Below are 23,199 nucleotides of genomic sequence, written 5' to 3' on the forward strand. Positions count from 1 at the left end.
TAACTAAATATTTGATTCTCTGCATTATGACCAAGGAATTCACAATAGAAATTATCTGAGGTATATGATAATGTATGCAGCCCTAGATGTACTCAAAGTGTCACTGATGAAGTGCACAAGACTCACCTATGTCACAGAATGTGATATTTCAATGCATTTTAGAGGCGAAGAAGTCCCTCTTCTCTGCATCTTCAGCAAAATTTCCCATTTTCACAACTTCGAAGGCACATATCAAATTCCAGATATGCGAAGACAAGGGTGAAAGGATATTTGGACCAACTTCTCAAAATAGCATTGAAAAATTACTTAAACTTCAATCCCAACTCAAATTTCTTCAATTATGTGAAAAACTGAATCAGGCACATTGGATGAATCACAAAACACAGCTTTGCTCTAACAGGATTTATTTATATTACCATTACATCATCGATATGATTGTGATTATTCACAGATTTGCAGTTATTCACAGATTTTCAGTAGCAGTATTCACGAACAGGCACCCTTCAAAGGCATGGATAAAAAGATTTGTGCAGACTGAAGAGGAGTTGATGTGCATGCCCATGTCAAAGAAAACATTAGAACCTCACAAAGAACATGCTATCAGGTCCCTCTTGGCAAAAAATTTACATTTTAATTTTGGGCCTGGGGTACACCTAGTCATACTGACAAGTCTGTAATTGCATTTCCTGGGACAACTTTCAAATTAAAATAGATTAATTAATAAATGAACCCACGAGCTGATATAAAAATGCACAATCTGACCAGAACAACAGTTTGCATCTGCTGTCAGCTGTGAAGTGTGCATGTGCCTTTGTGGCTTTACTCCTCTCTATCCCTCTTTACCTTATGTCCTTTCAATCACACTTTATATTATAGTGGTCTACGTTTATATGTACTTACAAAGTAAATACAATATTGTTACACATTATTTATTGTATTAAATCCTTCAACATATATATTAATTACTTTTGTATTTTAATAACACTGGCATAGCAGGCTTACATAGTTATGTACTTAACTAAGTACATGGCGTAAACAAGAACCTCTTCACTGGCAAACCTTCGATAAACTACATCTAAAATAATTGTGAGGGAGAAATAAGGTGAAGCTGTGGGTGTGAAACCATAAAAATCCACTTGCGTGCAGGTTATTCCACTTGGGGTAAAGTGTAAGAGAATGACAAGGCTGTGGCTAAAGTATTTATGGGATTCCATCTGTTTCAAATGAAAAAATAACATTGAGATGGCTAAAAGCATTGTGTAGACTGTTTTATTTTACTTTGCTGAAGGCTAAAAGCAAAATAAATTACCCCATAAACTTCTGAATGTTAATTAAAATATTCTAAAAGCATCTACACTTTTACACTTTTAAGATACACAGAAAGTAAATTTATTAGGATTCATGTCTGAACATGAATTTTTGATATATATATATATTTTTGACATGTTGCTATTTAACCTCTTTTCAATCATTTTTATAGTAGCATTCTGATGTCATGATCACTGACTCACCATCGGCCTTAAGCTCAGAGCTGTTTCGGTCTGTCAGAGCTAAACAATTTGTGCTGCCCATTCCAAGCTAACTCTGGACAATCAGAAGAAAACAGAAAAAAGGGTAAAAACACCTGTAATATAGGTAGCTAGGTAACATTAGGATACTGCTTTGGCTGTTCTCTAGTGACACCATTTAACAATTCAGCTAGCTTGTACGACAGTTAAGTTGTATGACATACAGTAGATAGCTTTCCCTCACCTTATGTTATTTAATGTTCACCCACAAATACCTAAATTAGCAAATTTACTGAAAGCTAAAAAGCAAGCAATTGGTGTTTTCCAACACCTTGACTGGGTCACAAATATAATAGATTGACTACTATAGTTTTTTTCTGCTGTTAAACTTATTTTGCCTTATTATTGCTAGACAACCCAAGACACAGTCAGAATATAACATTGTGATAACAATGTTACCGCTTTAGCAAATTCTATGCTTGTAGCTATCCAACGTTTCAAAAAATAAATAACTTGCCGGCAACACAAAAAAGTTATTTTTTGCACTATGGATTCAAAGTTTTAAAAGTAATGCTAACAAAGCATGATTTTAATCATGGTGACATAAGTATCTGTCAATTGATTTTCTATTACCTTTCTGAAGTTCATTCCTTTCCATATTGTTTTCTGGAAGATGCTTGATATCTACGATATATTGTAAGGAGTGTGAGGCTTAATGAACCACATAACAGATGGTGCTACCATGTACTGTCAGGTACTGACTTGTGGAATCCAATCAAAAGATGTTGTGCTCCACAGCAAAAAAAAAAAAATTATTCAGTGCAATTCAGTTGGTTACAAGTACTGTCACTGACCGATGTAGTGAGAGAACGGAGAGAAAAAGGAAGATGATTTCACCCATTTTTTTCCTTTCATTTTTGCTTAGAGCTCTTCCAGAGAAGACCTGGACCACACAGGATACCAAGACAGCAGATGGGGATGCTACTCTCAGTTTCGGATTGAGATTGTTTAAGACATCTGGTCCGAGTCACAGTGAACTTTTCTTAGATTGTACACACACACAGCACGGTAAAGGAAGAAAAATAAATACTATCAAAAAAGACCAAAAGCACAGAATTTAAAATGCACTTAATTAAGCACATTAGAATATGAGAAAAAACATCAAAGTGCAAAATGCAGTATCTACTAGATTTCAATTTGAAACATCCCTTGTTGCAGACTGGTCAGAGGAAAAATAAAAAATAAAGGCAGATCTACCTGATATGTGACTGGCTTTCGACCTGTTCATCTGAACATCTGCTGATTAGTCATACTTGGCTATTTTATATACAGTAACAGGTTGCTAAACATTAAATGTGCTACTTTAAAAGAGTTAACAGTGTACAGGCACACACTATTTTCAATTCATTGTGTTTGTTGCTGCTATAGTCATCTTTGCCCTTTATTTGTGGAGTCATACATTGATGATTATTTTGTCTTCTGTTGTGCGTACGTGTGTGCGCGTGGTTGTGTGCAAGCGTGCGTGTGTGTGTGCATGTGTGTGAGTGTGCGTGTTTGTGTGTGTGTGTGCGCGCGTGTGCGTAGTCGAGTGTGTGCGTGCATGTGTGCGTGTGTGCGTGCATGCATGCACGCAGTGGGGCCCTCCAGATGGGGGGCTGTAGGAAGGGCATGAGGGAAGCAGGGGGTGTCGGAGTATTCTGGGATTACTGCTGGGTGGAGAGAGACAGACATGGAGACCGATCCTTTTCTTGAACTTTCAAGCCTATGGTGAACTCTCCAGGGATCCTGTAGCACAGCAGAGAGGAGAGCAGTATAGAAAGAAAGGAGAGAGGAGTATAGGATGAGTGGAGAGAGGAGTACAGGAGAAAAAGGAGAGAGGGAGGAGTAAGGGAGGAAAGGAGAGAGGAGAGGCAGGAGAAATGAACAGAGAGTGTAGTTAGGAGGAAGATAATGTTGTATATTTTCCTCATACAACATAATAGTACTGATTAGTTACAAAATTTCTACATTCTGAATATAAGCAAACAGATGAACATACAATGCACATGCAGTACATGACTACTTGCCACACACGCATACAGAGAGAGAGAGAGAGAGAGAGAAGCAAAACCTGGTTGATCAGTTAAATAAGATTAAATCTAAATTGCATCTGCCAGAGATTCCCAGCTGCTTTCCTTGAATTAACCCAGGGCTTCTTGATGTTTCCAAAAATTAATTTGAGAGAATCGGATTATGAACTGTAGATTTGTTTACATGAAAGCACTGAGGAATTGCACATTTATGTCCACATGGCAGGCCTGTTTTAGGGATGCAAATGCACTTGGCAAAAGAATGCGCAAATTCACATTATAAAAGGAATTGAATACATTTTTTTCCATGGGAGAAAAGTGGTACAAAGCACAAGTGGGAGGCTTCTACCGCTGTTATTAGCTGAAAGTGTGATAAAGGTGTGATTAGGACTCTTTCACATTCCCTTTAAATGAAATATACAATAACACATACAGGTATCTTGGGACAAATCATTGTTGCTATGCAAGAAAAAAAAAACACCAATGCAATCTATTCAAAGCTGCAGCAACATATGCTTATGTTGAAGAAATTAAATAGGTTTGATGTTGACTACTTAGTTTTAACACGTTTTTAAATGTATTTTATTGAATCTATTTCAATTCAACCTGAACCTCGAGTGCTGCTCTCAGCTGCACAAAAAGATGCATTCTGAAATCACTGGGGCCGACGGGTAGAGACTTTTAGAGTTGTGTGAGAGAAATATTCCCTGTATAGCCAGCTCTTTTTTTAAAGGAACAATGTTGCCCCCTCTATGGTTCGTTTCAGATGCTCCCTTCTGGGCGCTGGTACAGATTGCTCAGGTTGAGAAGGGTATGAGCAAAAAGCACTTTTATCTTTACAGCTATTTCGGCGAATTCCAGTTTACACAGACATGCCATTTACCAGGTATCCTTCACTGCAGCTATGTATTTATAGTGCCATGAAAAGGCGTTTGCCCCCTTCCTGATTTCCTCTATTATTGCCTCTATTGTGTCACACTGAACGGTTTAAAATCTTTAGACAAAATATAATATTATGGGGAAAAAAGGGAAAGAGTAAACAAAACACATTAAAAAAAAATATTTCATTGAATGAAAAAACACAAATTGTCCATAACATGCCCATTTCTGGAAATGCAATTGCTCCCTTAGTTGCTTGATCAACCAATTAACCAAATTTAATTGATAGATTCAGCTGATTGAACACAGCCAGACTTGAATACTATATAACCAAAGATATCTGTACACCGCTTGGTCTGGGGCTGTTTTTCATGGGGTTTGGTTTGGGCTAGGCCCCTTAGTTCCAGTGAAGGCAAATACAATATATGTGGTCCCAAATAGGACACACGGGAATGATGGAAATGAAGCACACTTTATAAAAGTGCAAAATTTGTAAGTATATTGCCTCTGGCTTTAATATCCAAAATTGACAATATGCTGTGCAGAGCATTACCCTAAGAGTATGAATAAGGCTCTTTGAGAGAAGGTTTGAATCTTAAGCAATCTGCCCAGTGGAGAGTAAATGTTGTCTGAAGTACATTAGACATTTTCAGGGTCATAGGAGTCGTCAATGATCTGTGCTATACACCTTGATGGAGAGCAGGCTGATGTTAGCATGAGGGCCGATAAATTTCATTTCCTGTCTTTTGAGGCTTTTGGCAAATGCAAACATTTCACTTAAAACATAGTTTTTTTGTGCCCCACACACACACACACACACACACACACACAAACCGAGTTCCATTTTTACATGGTAAAACCAAATGCATAAAAATACCCATAATTTAAAAGCTGAGAATCTTTACTTCAACCACATGTCAACATTTCATTACAAATCTAAAATTGTGGAGAACAGAGCAAAACCAACAAAAAAATGTCTTTGTCCCAAACATTATGGAGATCACTCTATATATACTGTTAATTAATTTTGTTATGAGACATTTACTTAAATCACTACTGCTACTATATAAAACTGTTTCTGCATGTACTGTAGATGAGGTAACAAAGTAATCAATAAATCTACCAGTTTCATAATGGCTGTTGAGCATTCCAGTCATGGATCTGTGATAAAAAGCACCTTTTTATGGTATACTGGTAAGACCATTAAAATAATGCTGTACCCTGCGTCAGCACCCTCAAAAAAACAGAACTAACACTTACAGTAACACTCACTCAGCACAAGCACTAAAAATGGATAAAAATAGCAGGTTCAGCACAAGAAAATCCCATGGAAATACACAAAGTAAAAATTTACTTAAAAAAATGCACAAGATAATAAGCGATAATACAGCGATTAGTGCTTCATGAGGGAGTCATTTGTTGAAGGTCAGTGCTGAGATTATAATCATTTTTTTGGAGAACTCATGATGATAATGGAGATCTGATCTATGTGATTTCACTATCTGGCTGCATATCTGGCTGTGACTAATCTGAAATGATAAACATTATTCATTTACACAACTGGGTATTTAATCAAGCAAAAGCACAATAAGTGGAGATAACAGCTTATAGGCACAACAGCAGCGCCCCTTGCTTTTAGAGGCATTCATTCATTCATTCAACAAATATTTGCCATGTCCCAAAAAATTGGCTTTCAATGTCTGATGCAGGGTTACAGATACATGCTAAATTATGTATGCATTTTTAAATGGTACAGGGTTGATGTTTCTCTTATATTGCTTCTTAAATGTCTCGTCAATTGGTTTAGGCATCTTGTGTTTTGTTTTCTGATTGCTGAAAGCATTGTTGATGACTTTATAATGGATTTGATTGCAAGCTCGTCTTCGCTCTGTTTTTTAGTTTGATGGATTATCGCTGTAGAGTTAAGAAACTTGCTATTCTGTCGCTATCTACATCCCCACACATTTTCAGCTTCTGTGACATTCATACTATATGACCTATTTAAACCATCTTAAAACCTGCACTGAATTCCAACCAAATAAGCAAGGCATCATGTACAGCAAGCCGGTCAGTTGTTTCAAATGGAAGCCCAAAATGGTGTAGCAACCCCCCAACACGAAACAAAGGAGTCATCCCCCTGAAGCTATGCCATGGCCTTGCAAAGGAAATTAAAAATAATTATAGAGAAATAATCACCACTCATTTTAGACATCACTGAGTCACCATCACCAAGTACAAAAAAGCATATTGTACTTTGCCCTTTAATGGTATCACAATAAATCAGAACAGCTTCATCTACAGTTAATGCAGAGATTTAAAAAAAAATTGTTTCTAACACAAGGCGCCATGAACAGTCTCATTGTTTAGTTTGTCTTTTCCCTGCCTATGTTTAGATGAATAAACAACCAAATGTTTTGTGCTACAGAAAGAACACATTCACACACCTTTAGATGTAGAGTAAGTATATTTAACACGACTGTGCCATTTTATTGTTTTTTACTCCAATCATTTGTACCGATTCCAGTTCTGTATTTGGAGCTGTGTGTGTGTGTGTGGGGGAGGGGGGACAAAAAGAGGATCAGGGCAGTAAATATCTTGAAAGTGAGCAATTGGGGTCTTGCCATCTCCTCCATCTCACTGATTGCAGTCTTTCTCCACGGTGTCAAACTTTTGTTTTTCTCAACACTTTTTCAGCCAGAAGGAGGCACCATGGGGGGTTTAGTTTGCTTTTAAGTCCCTTCCTTCCTTTATCTGAAGCCCCTGAGAACCGACAGCTAACAGAACAAACAGAAACTTTAACAAAGGTACACATGGAACAAAGAACAAGGTAGCTACATTACAGACATCTGTTTTGTAGACCTGTATACAATTAAAGAAAATCAAACAGCACTGTAAAGTTTTTTACAGTTACATTTGCAACTCTGCAGCACTTATATTCATTCTCATTAAAGCACAGAGCATACACACAGTGAATGGAGTGTGGTGTAATTGGAGGAAGACTTCCCACCTGACACTGATAATTACCAACAAGATTTGGAACAACCTCAGGAAGTGTTCCTGCGATGCTGGTTGTTGTAGTAGTGATTAATGATTAGCGACTAACTACACTCAGGCTCAGGGGATCTTTATACACAATCACAGACAAAAGAATGAGCAAAGACACTAAATATGCAGCAGAAAATGACAGTTCTCAAGGGCCTGTGCACATTCAAACCAAAATATATAACTTCCTTCATCAAAGTGGAAGCCTTCAAATGGCCAAAGGTCCAGATATCATATGACCATACTGAATATCAATCCCATTTCAGTATGGTAACCAACAGAACATGCGCAAGTTCATATTCACTGTAGATTAGTCAAATATAATAAAACAGAAAAAACACTGTGATAAAAATAAGAAAAATTGTGTCTATACTTAAATTTCACATTGCTCTCAGTAACTCATTCTGAGATTGACAGCACACAGACAGATGCAGAGATACAAAAAGCCTAGTCGTACTTGTTTTCCAAAAACAAGAGGCAGATAGAGGGATGAGGAGGGAAAGAGGAGAAGCGAGATATTTTCTCTGGTTTCCTGCTGTGATTTGGAACATTCTCGCTCAGAGCACTGAGGATTGCCACGCTTGCACATTGGCTCAAAAATAGACTGGCGGTAATTTATTTAACTGGCGGTTGAAGAGAACGCCTTTACTCCATCTGCTCCACCACAGTACGCAGGCTGCAGGAACATGTACCACCTGCACACTCGAGGATGAGCAAATACAAAATGGCTCTGCACTTGTTGAGAGGATTTCAAAATGATATACTATAGGCCTTCTACCTATTTATTTAAAAGCTTAACATTACGGGGGACTTCTCAAAGATTTAACCCCACCCTCCCCCCCTTTTTCTCTCCAATTTGGAATGTCCAATAATGATCACGGTTCAATGTTCATCACAGCCTGTTGTTGACTGGGGAGCATGTACTCTCTCTGAAGCAAGCCATGTCACCTGCTGCTTCTCATCAGGTTGCAGTTTGCAAACTGTGCTGGCACAGACGTGCCTGAGAAAGACAATACACGGGCACCTCACATCCCTCCAGACTGCAACCGTCCTATCCCTGGGCGACACTAGAGCTTGTGCATCAAGCAGTGAGGCTGACCACGGAGGCTCATCCATGCATTAAAACAACAGCCCCATGCATATATAAAACTTGACATTTCCATGTTTGCCTTCCATATAATGATGCAAAAATGACAAGTAACATGAACATTCACAAGTGGTATAACACTCTCTCTCTAGGGAGTTCACTGAGGTCACATCAAATACAAAACTAACTGTGACTATTGTAACGTAAAAAATATTTTTTAAATCAACAGAGGAGCTTTCGATGCATATGAACATCACTACAACTAATCATCTGAATAAGACAAAAATACAGATTTCCTTCCTTAGCAGGTGATTTTATAAGCCCACAAGACGTTCTAACTCCGTTCTCGGGACGTAGGCTACTTGGTAGTCCCAAGAATATCTAAAAAATAGAAGGGTGGTAGTTTACCCAATAGAGCCCCACTACTGTGGAACACCCATACAAAATTTACAAAAAGTGAGTCAGACACAGTCACCATTTAAATCTAGATTAAAAACGCAACTTTATGCTCAGGCTCATAATCAGTTATAGTCTTGAGACAGAGTGGGAGAAGCCTGTAGCCATAGAGCATTGTGGGGTGCATCCTTTCCTTACTGTCACCTGTCAGTCAGCTGTGACCCTGCTTTACATGGGCTGGCTCTTGATAGGTGGGTATGGTTGTCTCCCTGCATGGATTCTCAATCCCTGTCCTAGTAGCTGTGCAGCCATAGATTACTCCTGGCGGGGCCACTTTGTAATCCCCAAATCATACCCCTGTTACTTTACTCCCTGTTGCTTTCAATTTTGTCCCCCATGCTGCCGGTGGGGCTTTTGCCCCAAATCCTGAGAATGTTGTCGTCTAGACTCCTCCACCGCAGCGGTCCGGCCTCTCTTTCGTCGCCTCCACCCTGCCCACTTCCGTCACCGCCTGCCGTTCCCCACCATCGCCACCCGGCCCCGCCCATCATCTGAGCTGCCACCTCAGGACTGTCACTTAGCTGCCACTAATTTGATCAATGTGAACACTGACTGACTGACCATGTTGGTCACAAAGCTACACCCTGAGCCGACCAGAGGAGGATGTGTTCCCCCGATGAGCCTGGTTCCTTCCGAGGTTCGTTCCTATCTGTTACAGAGAGTTTTTCCTCGCCACTGTTGCCTTAGGCTTGCTCCTGTGGGGGCTTAGGCCAGGGTTGTCTGTGAAGCATATTGTGACAATTTGTGAAATGTGCTAAATAAATCAATTTTGATTTGATTTGATGACCTTGTATCTATTAATTTGTCCTATTAAAGTATCAGGGTAAAAGATTTGCTGAAACTACAACAGAACGACACAACATTAGAAGAACACCACCACCCACTGGTAACAGTCTGAAGTTCCATAACCACTATGCCACACCACAGGTAAGAGAATGCATGCTATAATTTCTTTTGAAATGTATGTGGTCTATACTGGTGAGGTGGGGGGTGGAGCTCCTAACCCCGGATGAAATGATACACTATAGTCAGGAAGACAGGTAAAGCAGAGCCAGTCTTATGTGCCATTCTTTAGGCACCATTAGGATAAGAGATGATTATTTCTAAATACAGCACTGTGTATTCTGTCTTTTGGTTCTCATGCCACACATTAATTCCCTCACTTATCCTGTCATTAATACACCCCTGCAGTCTGTCTCTAGTTCTTTACCTTCTATTCTTTCTTATTTCATTCTCTCTAGGTTTTGGTTTGTTCCCAAATTTTGTCTATTCTGCTGTTTTTAACAGAGCTTTGAGACCAACTTACTGACTTTTCAGAGCTCAGCCCTAGAGATTTTTAGTGGTTTTTCAGAATTTCAGAGCTGTTTTGGGTGTTTATTATTAATCAGCACTGGCCTGATTCTGAACTGGGGGAATTTTTTTTTTTTATATTTTCAACTTTCAACAGTAAAAGAACACAAAACTGTATTCATAAAATATAGATACTTCTGATAAGGTTTATTTTTATTATATATAAACAGTCTAAATTCATCACCCCACCCCCTTCACCTATCTTCCTTCAAGGTTTTATTAATTTATTAAGAAAAACCACTGGAACCCAGTCAAAACCCTGTGGAGTCCTGGGCTCTGCTCCAGGTACTACCACACCAGCACAAACATACTGTAGCTATGAGCTAATTAGGTTACTTTTTCTGTTTATTGTGCATGTCTTAAACCAGGGGCCCTCAATCTTATCAGGAAAGGGCCAGTGTGGGTGCAGGCTTTGTGTTCCAACACATGTGGGGACACATGTGATTCTACTAATCAAGGTCCTTAGCAAAGACTCTATTGGTTGATCAGTAGAATCAGGCATGTTACTGCTTGGTCGGAACAAAAGCCTGCATCAACAACGGCCCATTCTGGGTAAGATTGAGGACCCCTGCCGTAAACATATTCACCCATTTCCATGGTAATATTGTACATCATGTTAGCTAACAAAGGAAATAACCCATATGATATTGTTGGTTTAATCTTTCTCTTGTTAAATGTGAGCAGTGATATTTTGTGAAAGGTGAATAGGTTTCATAAGTGTTTTCATTTTAGAACGGCTTTGAACACCCTTTAAAAAAAATCAACAAAATGGTCTGTCACTACATTGCTGTGAAAAAAAAAAATTTGCCCCTTCTTTATTTTCTCCATTATTGCATATTTGTCAATCTGAATGGTTTCAAATCTTAAGACAAAATACAACAGACAAAGGGACCCAAGTAAACACAAAAGTCATTTAAAAAAATGATTTGAATTGAATGTAAAAGGTTATCAAACACCCATATTACCCATGTAAAAAACGTAATAGCCCACTAAGTGATTGCCATGAAAGGGAGAACACAAATCAAAAAGTAGTAGCTGAAAAAAATACATATGAACTGAAATCTTAGCCAAGTTCTGCTCTACATGTACAGGATCGATTACAGATTCCACATGTGCTGAAGACTGCATCCCTGCCTCTAAGGGGATTTGAAAACATTTCTTGCATAGACTACGCATGAACACTTCTGTAGTAAGTACTGAATTATGCAGGACTGCCCTCTGAACATGCCATGAGATTACTTAAGTAGTGTGGACCTTAGGTATGCACATAGTATAAACTAAGCTCAAGATGTGTTGCTCTGTTAGGGCCTTTAATTATAGCATTGAAATGAACGCGGCAGCAGAGGGCCAAGGCCTGAGCTGGGTGTGAACGTCTCTTTATCTCTCCAAGCCTTCTGCAGACCCCAGAAGCCTAATCTTTCACTCCCTGACTGTAAAGGATTGATTAATGACTTGCGACAGGCGATGCCGTGCTGTCTGGCATTCATCCTTACTGTCCTCATAAGATGGAGAGTGGAAGACAGAGAGAGACAGAGGGTTTAGACTAATGATGGGTGAGTGAGGCTTACTGAAACCACACCATGTGAGGAGCTACCATGTGCTGTCTATCACCGACCAATACAGACAGGCAATACGATAATATATTTTGTTGCATGATATAGATTTTAACAGGATTGATGATATTGTGACAGAACACATGTCTGTTTTATCAGGTATGCTGGCCAAGTGATTGCATCTACTGTCCCTCCTAAATTCCTGAGGACGATGCAGCTTGCTCATGGAAAAGCAAGCAAACATTTGTTGAACTTATTAACTCAGACTGATGATTACTGATCTTTAACCAGCTGTCTAATTCAGAGTAGAGTACTCAAAAACTGTACAAGTATTGTTACTTCTGAGAAAATGTACTATTGTTAAAGTAAAAGTAGCCCCGCTAAAATGTATTAAGAGTAAAAAAAGGTATCCGGTAAAATAACTGCTCAAGATACTTCTGTATTAAATAGGCACAATGTAATTAAGTAATTTATTAATTTATTAATTAATGTTGTGAGAAATATGTTCACAGCTTTTTAGCTGTGGGACCTGGCCATGGGTTGTGCATTTCATAGGTGTATGTTTGTATGTATATATGCATGTACTGTATACATGCATATGTACAGTGAGCACCATCATTCACTGGACAGTAATTTCTAAACGGTTCATCCGATATGGATGAAAATACCCTCAAATTAAAGCTGACAGTCTGCACTTCAACCTCATTGAGTTTGAAAGGATACAATGGCAAAGTGCTAGAGTACAGAACCAAAATAACAAAAAATGTGTTACTGTGCAATGAATTATGGTGCTCACAATGTTCTTTTGTGCAACATAGAAATTAAAAAACAAATGACCCTTATTCATTTTTAATTATTAAATCTTATTTTGTGATGTCTGCGGTGTCCATCACATCCTGGCGAAACGTAAACCTTTCTCGCCCTGCGGTGCTCGGCTGCTGATAACTGCTTTCTGCTGGCAGTCATCACACCGACTGTAAAAGCAAGTCCCACGAACGACTGCCCCTCTGCCAGACGAAAGATGCCACAGAGTATGATGAGAAAATAAATCTACAGACCAGGATGGCGTGCACAAATCTTCCACTCGCTGTGTCGCTTGCTTGTTTTAGAACAACAGATGTTACAGGAATGCAATACACGGAGAAAAGAAGAGCTTTTTAATCAATGTAGAGACGATACATTCCTTATTCCTTCCTGATTTTTCAGCAGTGTATCTGTTATTTCATTTGCTCAGGAGTTACTGTACACTTCATTACCCGCAACACAGATATACATCTCTCCCAGATATGTGAAACTGTGAAAAATTTGTTTTTGAAAAACAATTTTTTTCCCCCCAGTGTGTTGGGTATCGTTGTCAATGTGTGATGTTCAAATAAAATCTTCCTGTCCCCCTGTGGCCTGCAAGATTAAATTCTGAACTTCAGAAGCACCTATTATCAAAGGGCAGGGCATACTCTCTCACTCTCTCGCCCCACCACAAGGTTTCTTTCATTTCTGTCTCGCTTTCAAATTCAAATAAGCCTTTAAGATAGTATAACATAAAATGTGTTAATGTGCCAAGGCAGATGAACAAATCAGCATTTAATCTTTCCCTGCCTCCATTTCCAACAGGATATAAACAATGTAAACATACTTATAAAATATGTAAAATAAATGAACACCTGTAATTTAAAAATGTATCTGCACACTCTCTCTGGGGGTGCCAGTTGCGCAGTGTACAGAGCTGCCAGACCAGCACTCTGAGTGCCCTCTCCCAGAAGCACAGTTTTTCAGGTAATGTTTCACCCATCTGGAAATTCTGGGAACAACACTAATTAGGAATTAATTATGCAAAGGAGAACGCAGTTTTTCTTTCTCACCCTCCCTCAAATGTTGGCGTCTCTCCCTCTTCCATTCTCTTTCTTTCCTTGTGCATGCCTGCGCACGGCAGGAAGTCAGCTCTCAGTCCCTGAGTGATAGCATGTACTATTACTGTCAGAACTGAATATTTATTACACTGCACACTCAGATTTTAATTATATTTCTGCTGGAAAATGTTTACACGGCAGATCAAACGGTTTAGGCCCTGGAGTAGTGCCAGCAGCATTAGTGCGGAAACACACAGACCCTGACCCCTGTCACTCTGGCGAGGTGATGGAGGGCAGGAAGGGAGAGCTAATAGACTTACAGACTCGCATCAATACAGCTCAGCTTCTGCGGATGAACATTCTTATTATGGTACGATGTAAGCTAATTGGATGCACCCAATGCAAATACATGAATATTTTGGCTAATGGGTATAGCAACACCAAAATATTGTCACAGGCAGTAAAGCTGAAAGGAGTCAGTTATGTTTCGGTTTTCTGCAGGGGGAAATGTGTATGACTAAGCCTGGCAGATCGAGTTATCTAGCTTGCTGATCAGCTATGTAGCCTGCTAACTAGGGGGCTGACAGGCTGGTTAACTAGCCGACTAGCTAGCTGAGTGGGCTATAAATCAAGCTAACTCACCAGCTAGCTATGTACATAATGAAATATGAAATTCCAATGGCACAGACGTGTAACATGAGAACAAGTTCATTATTTGCATGCTGTGTAAGGTATTATAAAAAATTCAGAAAGACAAACAAGAACTAGCTAATTTGATATTTTAAATATTCAGGATATAGCACAAGTTTCTCTTTGCGTTTCCAATGAATAAGTGAGTAACTTGTGTTCACGATTCTTTAAAAAACAGACTTTGGTTTTCATAACAAAAATAGAAGTAGCATACAAACATTTTTTTTTTTTTTTAATTAAAAAAAAAAACACAAAGGTAGTGCAGGCAGACCTCAGCTCTACAGGAAAACCTGAATAACAGTGACAGACTAGAACCCCTTCCTCACCACATCTAGCAGCCTTCCAAAGAGAGCTGCTGTGTTCACACCGGATCCATCATCCAGACACATGCTATTTTTCTTCCATATCTACTGAGTGATGAAATGGCGCAAGTGCAAAAATAGAGTGAAATAACTGTACCTCTATATTCTGAACCAGTCAATTCTTCATTTGGGGAATGCACAATATTGGATATTATACAGCAAACGTATAAAAGTCGAATAATATCTCTGTAGATTTTTTCATATTACCTGATATACAAAATTATTTCACTGTCAAGTAGCCCACTCTAATCCCTAAAAGGGAGCAAAATAGCAGTTGATTGTTTATTGGAGGTTCATTTCACAGGAGGGGAACTACCTAACTGAAGTTATTCAGTTGTATAAATGCATATATGTAGCTTGATATGTACACGGTGCAAGTCACCCACCAAGAGAGAGCCCAACATGGTTCTGCTACAGAAGTTGTTATTATTATTATTATTATTATTATTATTATTACTACTACTACTACATAGAATACATAGAATTGGAGCTCACAGCACTATGGGAAGCTACAGTTTTAGGTATACTATGCAATCACTCACACACACAGGTGAGGAGAGATGTTGAATGCAGCAAGCTTTTCGGGTTCTCTCGTGAATACTGAAGAAAAAGTGAAACATTTTTACACATTGTCTTCAATAACAAGCATAGAAATTACAAATCCAAGTAATCAATTTTTCATAATATGACTGAATACCCTCTGAGATGAAGACTGGCTTTCATCACTACAGACAACGCAATACCCCTTTGATGTGGGATGACAGGAGCTAGTGAGAGTGAGATGGACAACTGCATCAGAGAGAGAGATGTGAAAACAACACCTCTGAGGCTGACCACCATTACAAAGGGGTGTGTGGGGGGGGAGGGGGGGGGGGGGGGGCTTAACCCAGAAATCCCCCAGTGGCCCAACAGAATGTGTAATGGCATTCAGCCTGCTGCAGGTTTCAGAAGAAGACCCTCACTGTTCACACAACTCAAGAAACCAAACAATCAGGTCACTAAGCAACAAGATCCCCAGATAAATGCAGAGACTGCACTTCTGTTCAGACTGTGGAAGTAAGGTCACCTTTGGTAGTGGTCAGATGTGCCAGCACATCCACAGGAAGTGAACCAAAAAAGGAAACAACACTGTTTCAACAGTGAAGGTTTAAGGTTTATCCACACATCCCAGCCTTCCCAGTCATGAGATCTTCATGGGATTTTCAGGAATGATGACAAAGACAACATTTCCATGTTCATCAGCTGAGTGCGAGCTGACTGACCTTCCCATAAAAAGGTAATTCTGCATTCCTCCTCAAAAAATTCTATAGGCTTATACTGAAGATATATGCTAGAACTATTAAGTGGCTTTTCATTCATAACCATCTTTTATATATTTTTAAAACAAAGAGGCACAGCTTGCAACAAACCGGGGCTTGCATTCAATCAACATTTGTCATTAAATGTAACTTACAAAGAAAACACTTTTTTTCTTATTAAAACACAGTTTGGTGAGCTTATGAACTTGCCCAACTATATAAAAAATTGCCATTGAATTGTGAAATAAACAGAGACAAATGCTGATTGATACCACAAAGACTAATTTATTTAGCCTATTTTTTCTCCTTTAACACTTAATCTTAAGTGCTTTCCATCTTCCCACAAGGAGGAATAATCACTCCCAGTTGAGGTTCAATGTCTTTCTTATGCCCTCAGGACAGATACACTCATTATGAAAGGAACATGCATCAAATTAATTCAGATTAATGTTGCAGCGGCGTCAGATTTATGTATTTTTAAAACAGTACCTGAGAGCGGCTCCCCGCATCAAATGCACAGTAGCAACCCACTGTTCCCTAGCAACCTGCTAGGCGGCAGATAGAAACATGCTTTCATGCATGTACTGTAACGTGTAAGAAATGACCACAAAGAACAGACACTCAAAACAAAACTGGAGCTGGAGTGATCCAGTTCTGGGTGAAGCTGTATAGAACAGATTATTATTTATCATTATTCAATCGCTTAGCAAATACCTTTATCCAGGGAACTACAAAGCCCACAATGTAGATGTTGCCTATTTACATTGTTGGATATCCGCTAAATCAATACAGATTAAGCACTTTTTCTGAATTGAACAATCCAAATTGCATTCAATTAATACTGTGATTGAATCCAAATCGTGCTGGTGACAAGCTTGGCACTATTACAAGTACGCGCTGTCACCCAAAAAAAGCAAAGGTTTTTTTTTTTTTTTTCATAAAACTGTTTCTTGAATGCATGTCATGATTTTAAGCCTGATGGGTGTTCAGACAACCTGAACAGATGCCTCACTTGGTCACACCTGACTTCACTCAACTATTCTCTTCCTGAAGGTCATGTGAGTTTTCAAACAATAAAGCAGAACAATCCCTTGGCTTTCATGTTCAGACAACTGAGTAACTGAAATAACAAGAAAGTTATTAGGAAGATAATTATCCCTCTGTCATTTTTGGCAAGCTACAATTAAAATGCTGCCATACACGATCCTTCAGCCAGTTTTTCATCAGTGTCCTTTGGCAAACAGTTGTTCCCACAGAACTCAAGTTTGATTCTCTTCAAGATTCTGTACAGACAAACCCAGAACGTGACTAAGGATATATTATGCCCAAACATGTTCTTCAGCATAAATCAAAAATGAATTTGTTCTTCAAGGTCATAAGGACACCGTGCTAATCCGCTCTCGATTCTTTATTCCTAATTTTTTAAAATAGAAAATATTGTTTTTGCAGAGTGCATGTATTAGCAGCCTCTAGTACTGTTGTGACTGATGCTACTACTACTACTTATACTACTACTACTACTAATAATAATAATAATAATAACAACAATATATGCATATATATTTACAGAGAATGTAGGAGGCAAGATGTTAGACTGGTCTGGGATATAAATTCTGCTACCCTCCCTTATTACAGATATGAAATGGAGTGCAATTTTTCTCCTCGGTTCATTGTAAAGAATGAGTGAGCGAGCGAGCGTCCAAGTGCCTGCCTGCGTATGCTGCTGACCTGGCACCTACGTGTAGTGCATAACCTATTTTCAGCCACGAAGACACATGCTTCTGCATCATAAAGCTATACCCTCATTCAGCCCTAAAAAGACAATAAGACATTAAAATGAAATCGCTAATGACAGCAGTATTATTTTTGTTATTCTTCCAGATTCCTATGGTATAACAGACTGGGCGCCAATGTGCTGAGATGAGATGGGATGTCCATGCAGTAGAACCGTGCCTTAACAGGAGGAGCCACCGTGCAGCCTCATGCCACACTGCTTTTAACACTCCCAAGACTGAGGCAACAGAGCAATGGCTAGACAAATAAATAATTCTACAAGATTACATCATGCTGTAATCACAGCGCTCAACCATGATGCCACATATTTCACTAAGCCATTAGAGTGAACAGATACAAGATAGAGTACAAGGGGGAGGAAACATCAGAATAGTTTTTTTTAATTTAAATTAATTAGGTAGTACAAACAATGTAAACTGCTGCCAGTATAAAATGCCTGAAACATAGATGGCATTTTTCGTAAATACATAATCAAAAAAAGAATTACCAACCCATGCGCTCAAAGAAGTTTTTAACAAACTAGGCTATATAAACAAATAAATGGTGCGTTGGCTTCCAATAGATAATCATAGAAAGGAAAGACGGGAGCCCGCAGTCTTAATGAATAGATATAGATTATGAATGTCTACGCAACAAAATCATTTTCATTTTTATTCCTATTTGGACAAAGAGACAGACATGTTTCGGCCTAAGCCGTCCTCAGTGTCTTGAAAGAGCAACAAAATTGCAATTGCAAACCATATGCCTTTCAGAGTGACATGATAATCAACATCTTTTTGTTTTTCACTGAAGCAGCATCTCTCATGTGCACTTATGAGTGGAATGTGGATTTTGAAGTGAAAAATTTTATTTTCCCACCTAAGCAAACAAAAAATGTTTCTGAACAGAAAGTACGAGAATCATGTGCATAAAAAAAATCACCCTAATTCATGTATTAAATGGTCCCCCACATCTTTGCACTGCATCTGGAATTAGGCAAAATGAAACAGCAGCACAACTGGGGGGGGGGGGGATAATACAGTAATTCAGTCCTTAATAGCTGGACCGAAAATTAATTACAAGGTGATTTTTATGTATCTGTGGTTGAAAACTGAAGCTTTCTGAATCTTACATGCCATCATCTCGCTTCAAAAAATATAGGCCTTTGTTCTGCTCTCTCCCAAATGCATTACACCAACAGGTGATGCCAAGTGATCCAGTTTACATTATTTTATTTCACTCTGGACCAACTCAGGTATGTCCTCCATTATTTTTAGTTGCTTCCTTCAGTGCAAAATTATGGCCTACTCAGTAGGTACCATCTAGCGACTTGCTTTTCCAACTGAAATTGCATTGCATATATATGTTAATGAAGACACATTATTTTACTATGCAATGGCACAGCTCAGCAATAAAAATACATTCAAGACATCTGTAAATATCGAATAAAAAAAGAGAAATATACATCCTAAATGACAAAATCAACTGCTTGTAACACTTGAAAAAAACAACTACATCTCTCAATGTGTCAAATAAGGCATAAAGACTGTTTTATATTATATAATAGGTACCATTTTTCCCTTATTCTGCTCCCTCAATAACTTGCTGGTTTTAAATAGATCCTGACAGACAGAGGGGAAGGTGGATTTACAGCTTTTTTTAGTCAATGGAAAATGTAACTCTGGTCTGCTAAATGCTCCTTTTTGCATCTGTGAAAATAAGAGAATCCTATTCAATTTACAATAAGGATCTCAAAAAGAGGAAACTGCATAAGCTGCCACTGTGATGACGACAGCAGAGTTATATAATTTAAGATTGCTTTAATGCTAAAGCATCCATCTGTTCATCTTTCCTGGTTTATAAGGACTATTTTCATTTCATATACTTGTTGCAGTTCACAACCATTTGTTCTTTAGTTTACCCATCTGCCCACACACTGCCATTACTCTCTGGCATCAGTGTGTACCCCACAGCTCACTGCCTGTGTGTACCCCACAGCTCACTGCTTCAGTGTGTACCCCACAGCTCACTGCCTGTGTGTACCCCACAGCTCACTGCCTCAGTGTGTACCCCACAGCTCACTGCCTCAGTGTGTACCCCACAGCTCACTGCCTCAGTGTGTACCCCACAGCTCACTGCCTCAGTGTGTACCCCACAGCTCACTGCCTCAGTGTGTACCTCACAGCTCACTGCCTCAGTGTGTACCCCACAGCTCACTGCCTCAGTGTGTACCCCACAGCTCACTGCCTCAGTGTGTACCTCACAGCTCACTGCCTCAGTGTGTACCCCACGGCTCACTGCCTCAGTGTGTACCCCACGGCTCACTGCCTCAGTGTGTACCCCACGGCTCACTGCCTCAGTGTGTACCCCACGGCTCACTGCCTCAGTGTGTACCCCACGGCTCACTGCCTCAGTGTGTACCCCACGGCTCACTGCCTCAGTGTGTACCCCACAGCTCACTGCCTCAGTGTGTACCCCACAGGTCACTGCCTCAGTGTGTAGCTCACAGCCTCAGTGTGTACCCCACAGCTCACTGCCTCAGTGCGTACCCCACAGCTCACTGCTTCAGTGTGTACCCCACAACTCACTGCCTCAGTGTGTACCCCACAGCTCACTGCCTCAGTGTGTACCCCACAGCTCACTGCCTCAGTGTGTACCCCACAGCTCACTGCCTCAGTGTGTACCCCACAGCTCACTGCCTGTGTGTAGCTCACAGCTCACTGCCTCAGTGTGTACCCCACAGCTCACTGCCTCAGTGTGTACCCCACAGCTCACTGCCTCAGTGCGTACCCCACAGCTCACTGCCTCAGTGCGTACCCCACAGCTCACTGCCTCAGTGTGTACCCCACAGCTCACTGCCTCGGTGTGTACCCCACAGCTCACTGCCTCAGTGTGTACCCCACAGCTCACTGCCTCAGTCACATCCAAACACAGTAACACAAGGAGGGATGGAGGGAGTGTAGAACGCACCGCTTCCAGCTGAACTACATGCATTTCACTTCCCAACACAATCCCTCTGGGGAATTTGCACACCGCTAGAGCAGTGTAGGCTGTGCGGAAGGAAAGTTGATCGCTCAAAACTCTGCCAATGAACGCTTTTTGGTAGTAAACAAGCTAAAAAAAAAAAAAAGCTCATAAATAAAAACACAAACCTATTGTGCTATTAAGGTAAGTCTCATACATAATCCAGTCAGGCATAGACTGTAAAGCTTGGATTTAAAAATACGTATTTTCTTAAACTAAAAACACTCATTTTAAATTCTCTCCAGGTTTTGCAACTTGCATCAAGCCCTCATGCAAAGCACATAACCCATTACTTTAATTCAACTCCCCTCTGTGGACTGAAGCAAATTACATTTGCAAATCGTGTTATACATTCTTTAAAAACCAATCTTGATCAGCTTAAATGTTAACCCAAAACCGAGGAAGCCGAGACGTGAACAAACTACACTTTCTACTCTAAATTAGTCTGTGTCTTACTGTGAAGGATGTGAAGTTATCCATTTTACCAGAGTAATAGCCTATTGCTAACAGGCGACAGGGGATGTTTATTGCTGATGAGTCTGATACTGCTGATGGGTGTACAGGATAGAGATTTTTCAGCTGTGTGTTTCCTGCTTTTTTAATATAACACACTCCAGATATAGGACAGGATATTAAATGGACTTCAGGTGAAGTTACAGCATGTATACGTAGCACAGCCGTTCCTGCGATGTGACCCTGTAAATCAAGAACCATGTTCTCCCAAAATACAGTGCCATCCAACCTCTCCTTCACTCACTGGAATATCCAATACTACAACATCCTAGAAAAGCACACAAACTCCTTATTTCTATTTCTCAAACTGAAATAAACTCAAGATGGGTGGAATGTGTGCGATTTTCTTTCCCTCAAACATCTACTCTTATTTTCAAAAACATTTATGAATGTCACATGTACTCTAGACAAACATTTTTCTACAGTGTATTCCAGGGAAAGCATCTGTGTAACTGTGTAATCTATTTAATTAGACTAATTAAAACAGCATAATTGGGTTGAACAAAAGCCAGCATACACACACTTCAGAAATTCAAAACAAGCTATAAAACAGGCTTTGTTATACGACATCTTCATGGTAGTATATGGGTTGAATCATTCTATAGACGTATCAAGTTCTGAAACCCTATCTATATCTATTTAATCTCTTGATTTATCGTGGACAATTATGTAGCAAGAATTAATCTCTCAGAAAAAAATGAAAGAAATTTATTTTTGTGTGAAGGGAGATTTACAGCAAACCCAATGAGCTTTTAGTGAGACTGAATAATGCAAAGACATTATCACACACTATAGGCTTGGATGTTTTTAAAGAGAGGAGAACTGAGCACCTAAGTCATAAACAAAAACAGTCTTTCATTATTAAAAAATGCCTAAATATGCCTAGTACCTATGAGGATTTTTTGGAAATAAAAACACATTAATGATAATAAAGGGAGACACCATAAAATAATAGTAGTGTAAAAATAAAAAAGACTTCAGCTTCATTCCTTGGCCATTTGAGCGTAGAAGTTGACTGACAGATTAATTTCAGGACATAAATGCAATCGTGAACACTGGCGGAAAGCCTCCATAGGCTTCACAGCAGGCATCCGGCAGACGAACGTATATCAGAAGGGTACATGCGCCTCAATCCCCAGGGGGGCCCAGCTGTGGTATCCTTGAGCAAGGATCTTAACCTGACTCGCTTCACTGCCGGCTGTGTAAATGGATAACATTCCAAAACTGTTGGTAGCATCGCTCTAGATTATTCAAATTCTAAATAAAAATGAATAGTAACTGTACACAAGTAACCGTGCCACTTATCTTAATAACAAGGAAACATTCTGAGTGTAAGCAGTTAATAATATGTATCTCTCGCAAATTAATAGAAATGACAATGAATGTAGAAACGTCTCTCTCTCTTTCGCTATATATATATATATATATATATATATATATATATATTTCTCCCCCTGGAATTTCCTATAATTGAAGCTGCCATGGCTCTCAGAGTGACCCTGACATCAGTTTGACTGCCTAATAAATCCCTCACACTGGGTGCAAGGGTGCAAGGAGAGTGTGAGGACAGGAGGCAAGGTGATGAGGAAGAGGGTTCAGGGACAGTCAAACACCCAAGGCTGGACTACTCGTATCATTAATATTATTATTATTTTTATAAAAAAATAAAGCACTTACTCCTTTAGACTAGTGCAGTGGAATAATTTGATTACATAATTCATTTTAACACATTAATGAATGCAGCACCA

The 23,199-nt window shown here is 39.4% G+C and overlaps 1 protein-coding gene and 1 long non-coding RNA gene across 3 annotated transcripts in view; one reads left to right on the forward strand and one right to left on the reverse strand.

The window, feature by feature from the left end:
• Positions 1-387: 387 nt before the first annotated feature.
• samd12 (sterile alpha motif domain containing 12) overlaps positions 388-23,199 on the reverse strand; it is a 51,845-nt gene continuing 29,033 nt past the window's right edge. For both annotated transcript variants that reach the window (XM_035389896.1, XM_035389887.1), the window contains exon 5: positions 388-3,293. In XM_035389896.1, the coding sequence (XP_035245787.1) occupies positions 3,271-3,293 (23 nt within the window). In that variant the 3' untranslated portion in view covers positions 388-3,270. The remainder of the gene's footprint in view (positions 3,294-23,199) is intronic.
• LOC118212219 lies at positions 11,852-13,340 on the forward strand. The gene is made up of 2 exons (XR_004762185.1): positions 11,852-11,944; positions 12,104-13,340. It is a non-coding gene; the product is annotated as an uncharacterized LOC118212219 (long non-coding RNA).

This window comes from Anguilla anguilla, chromosome 1, assembly GCF_013347855.1.
Source record: "Anguilla anguilla isolate fAngAng1 chromosome 1, fAngAng1.pri, whole genome shotgun sequence".
Lineage (NCBI taxonomy): Eukaryota > Metazoa > Chordata > Actinopteri > Anguilliformes > Anguillidae > Anguilla > Anguilla anguilla.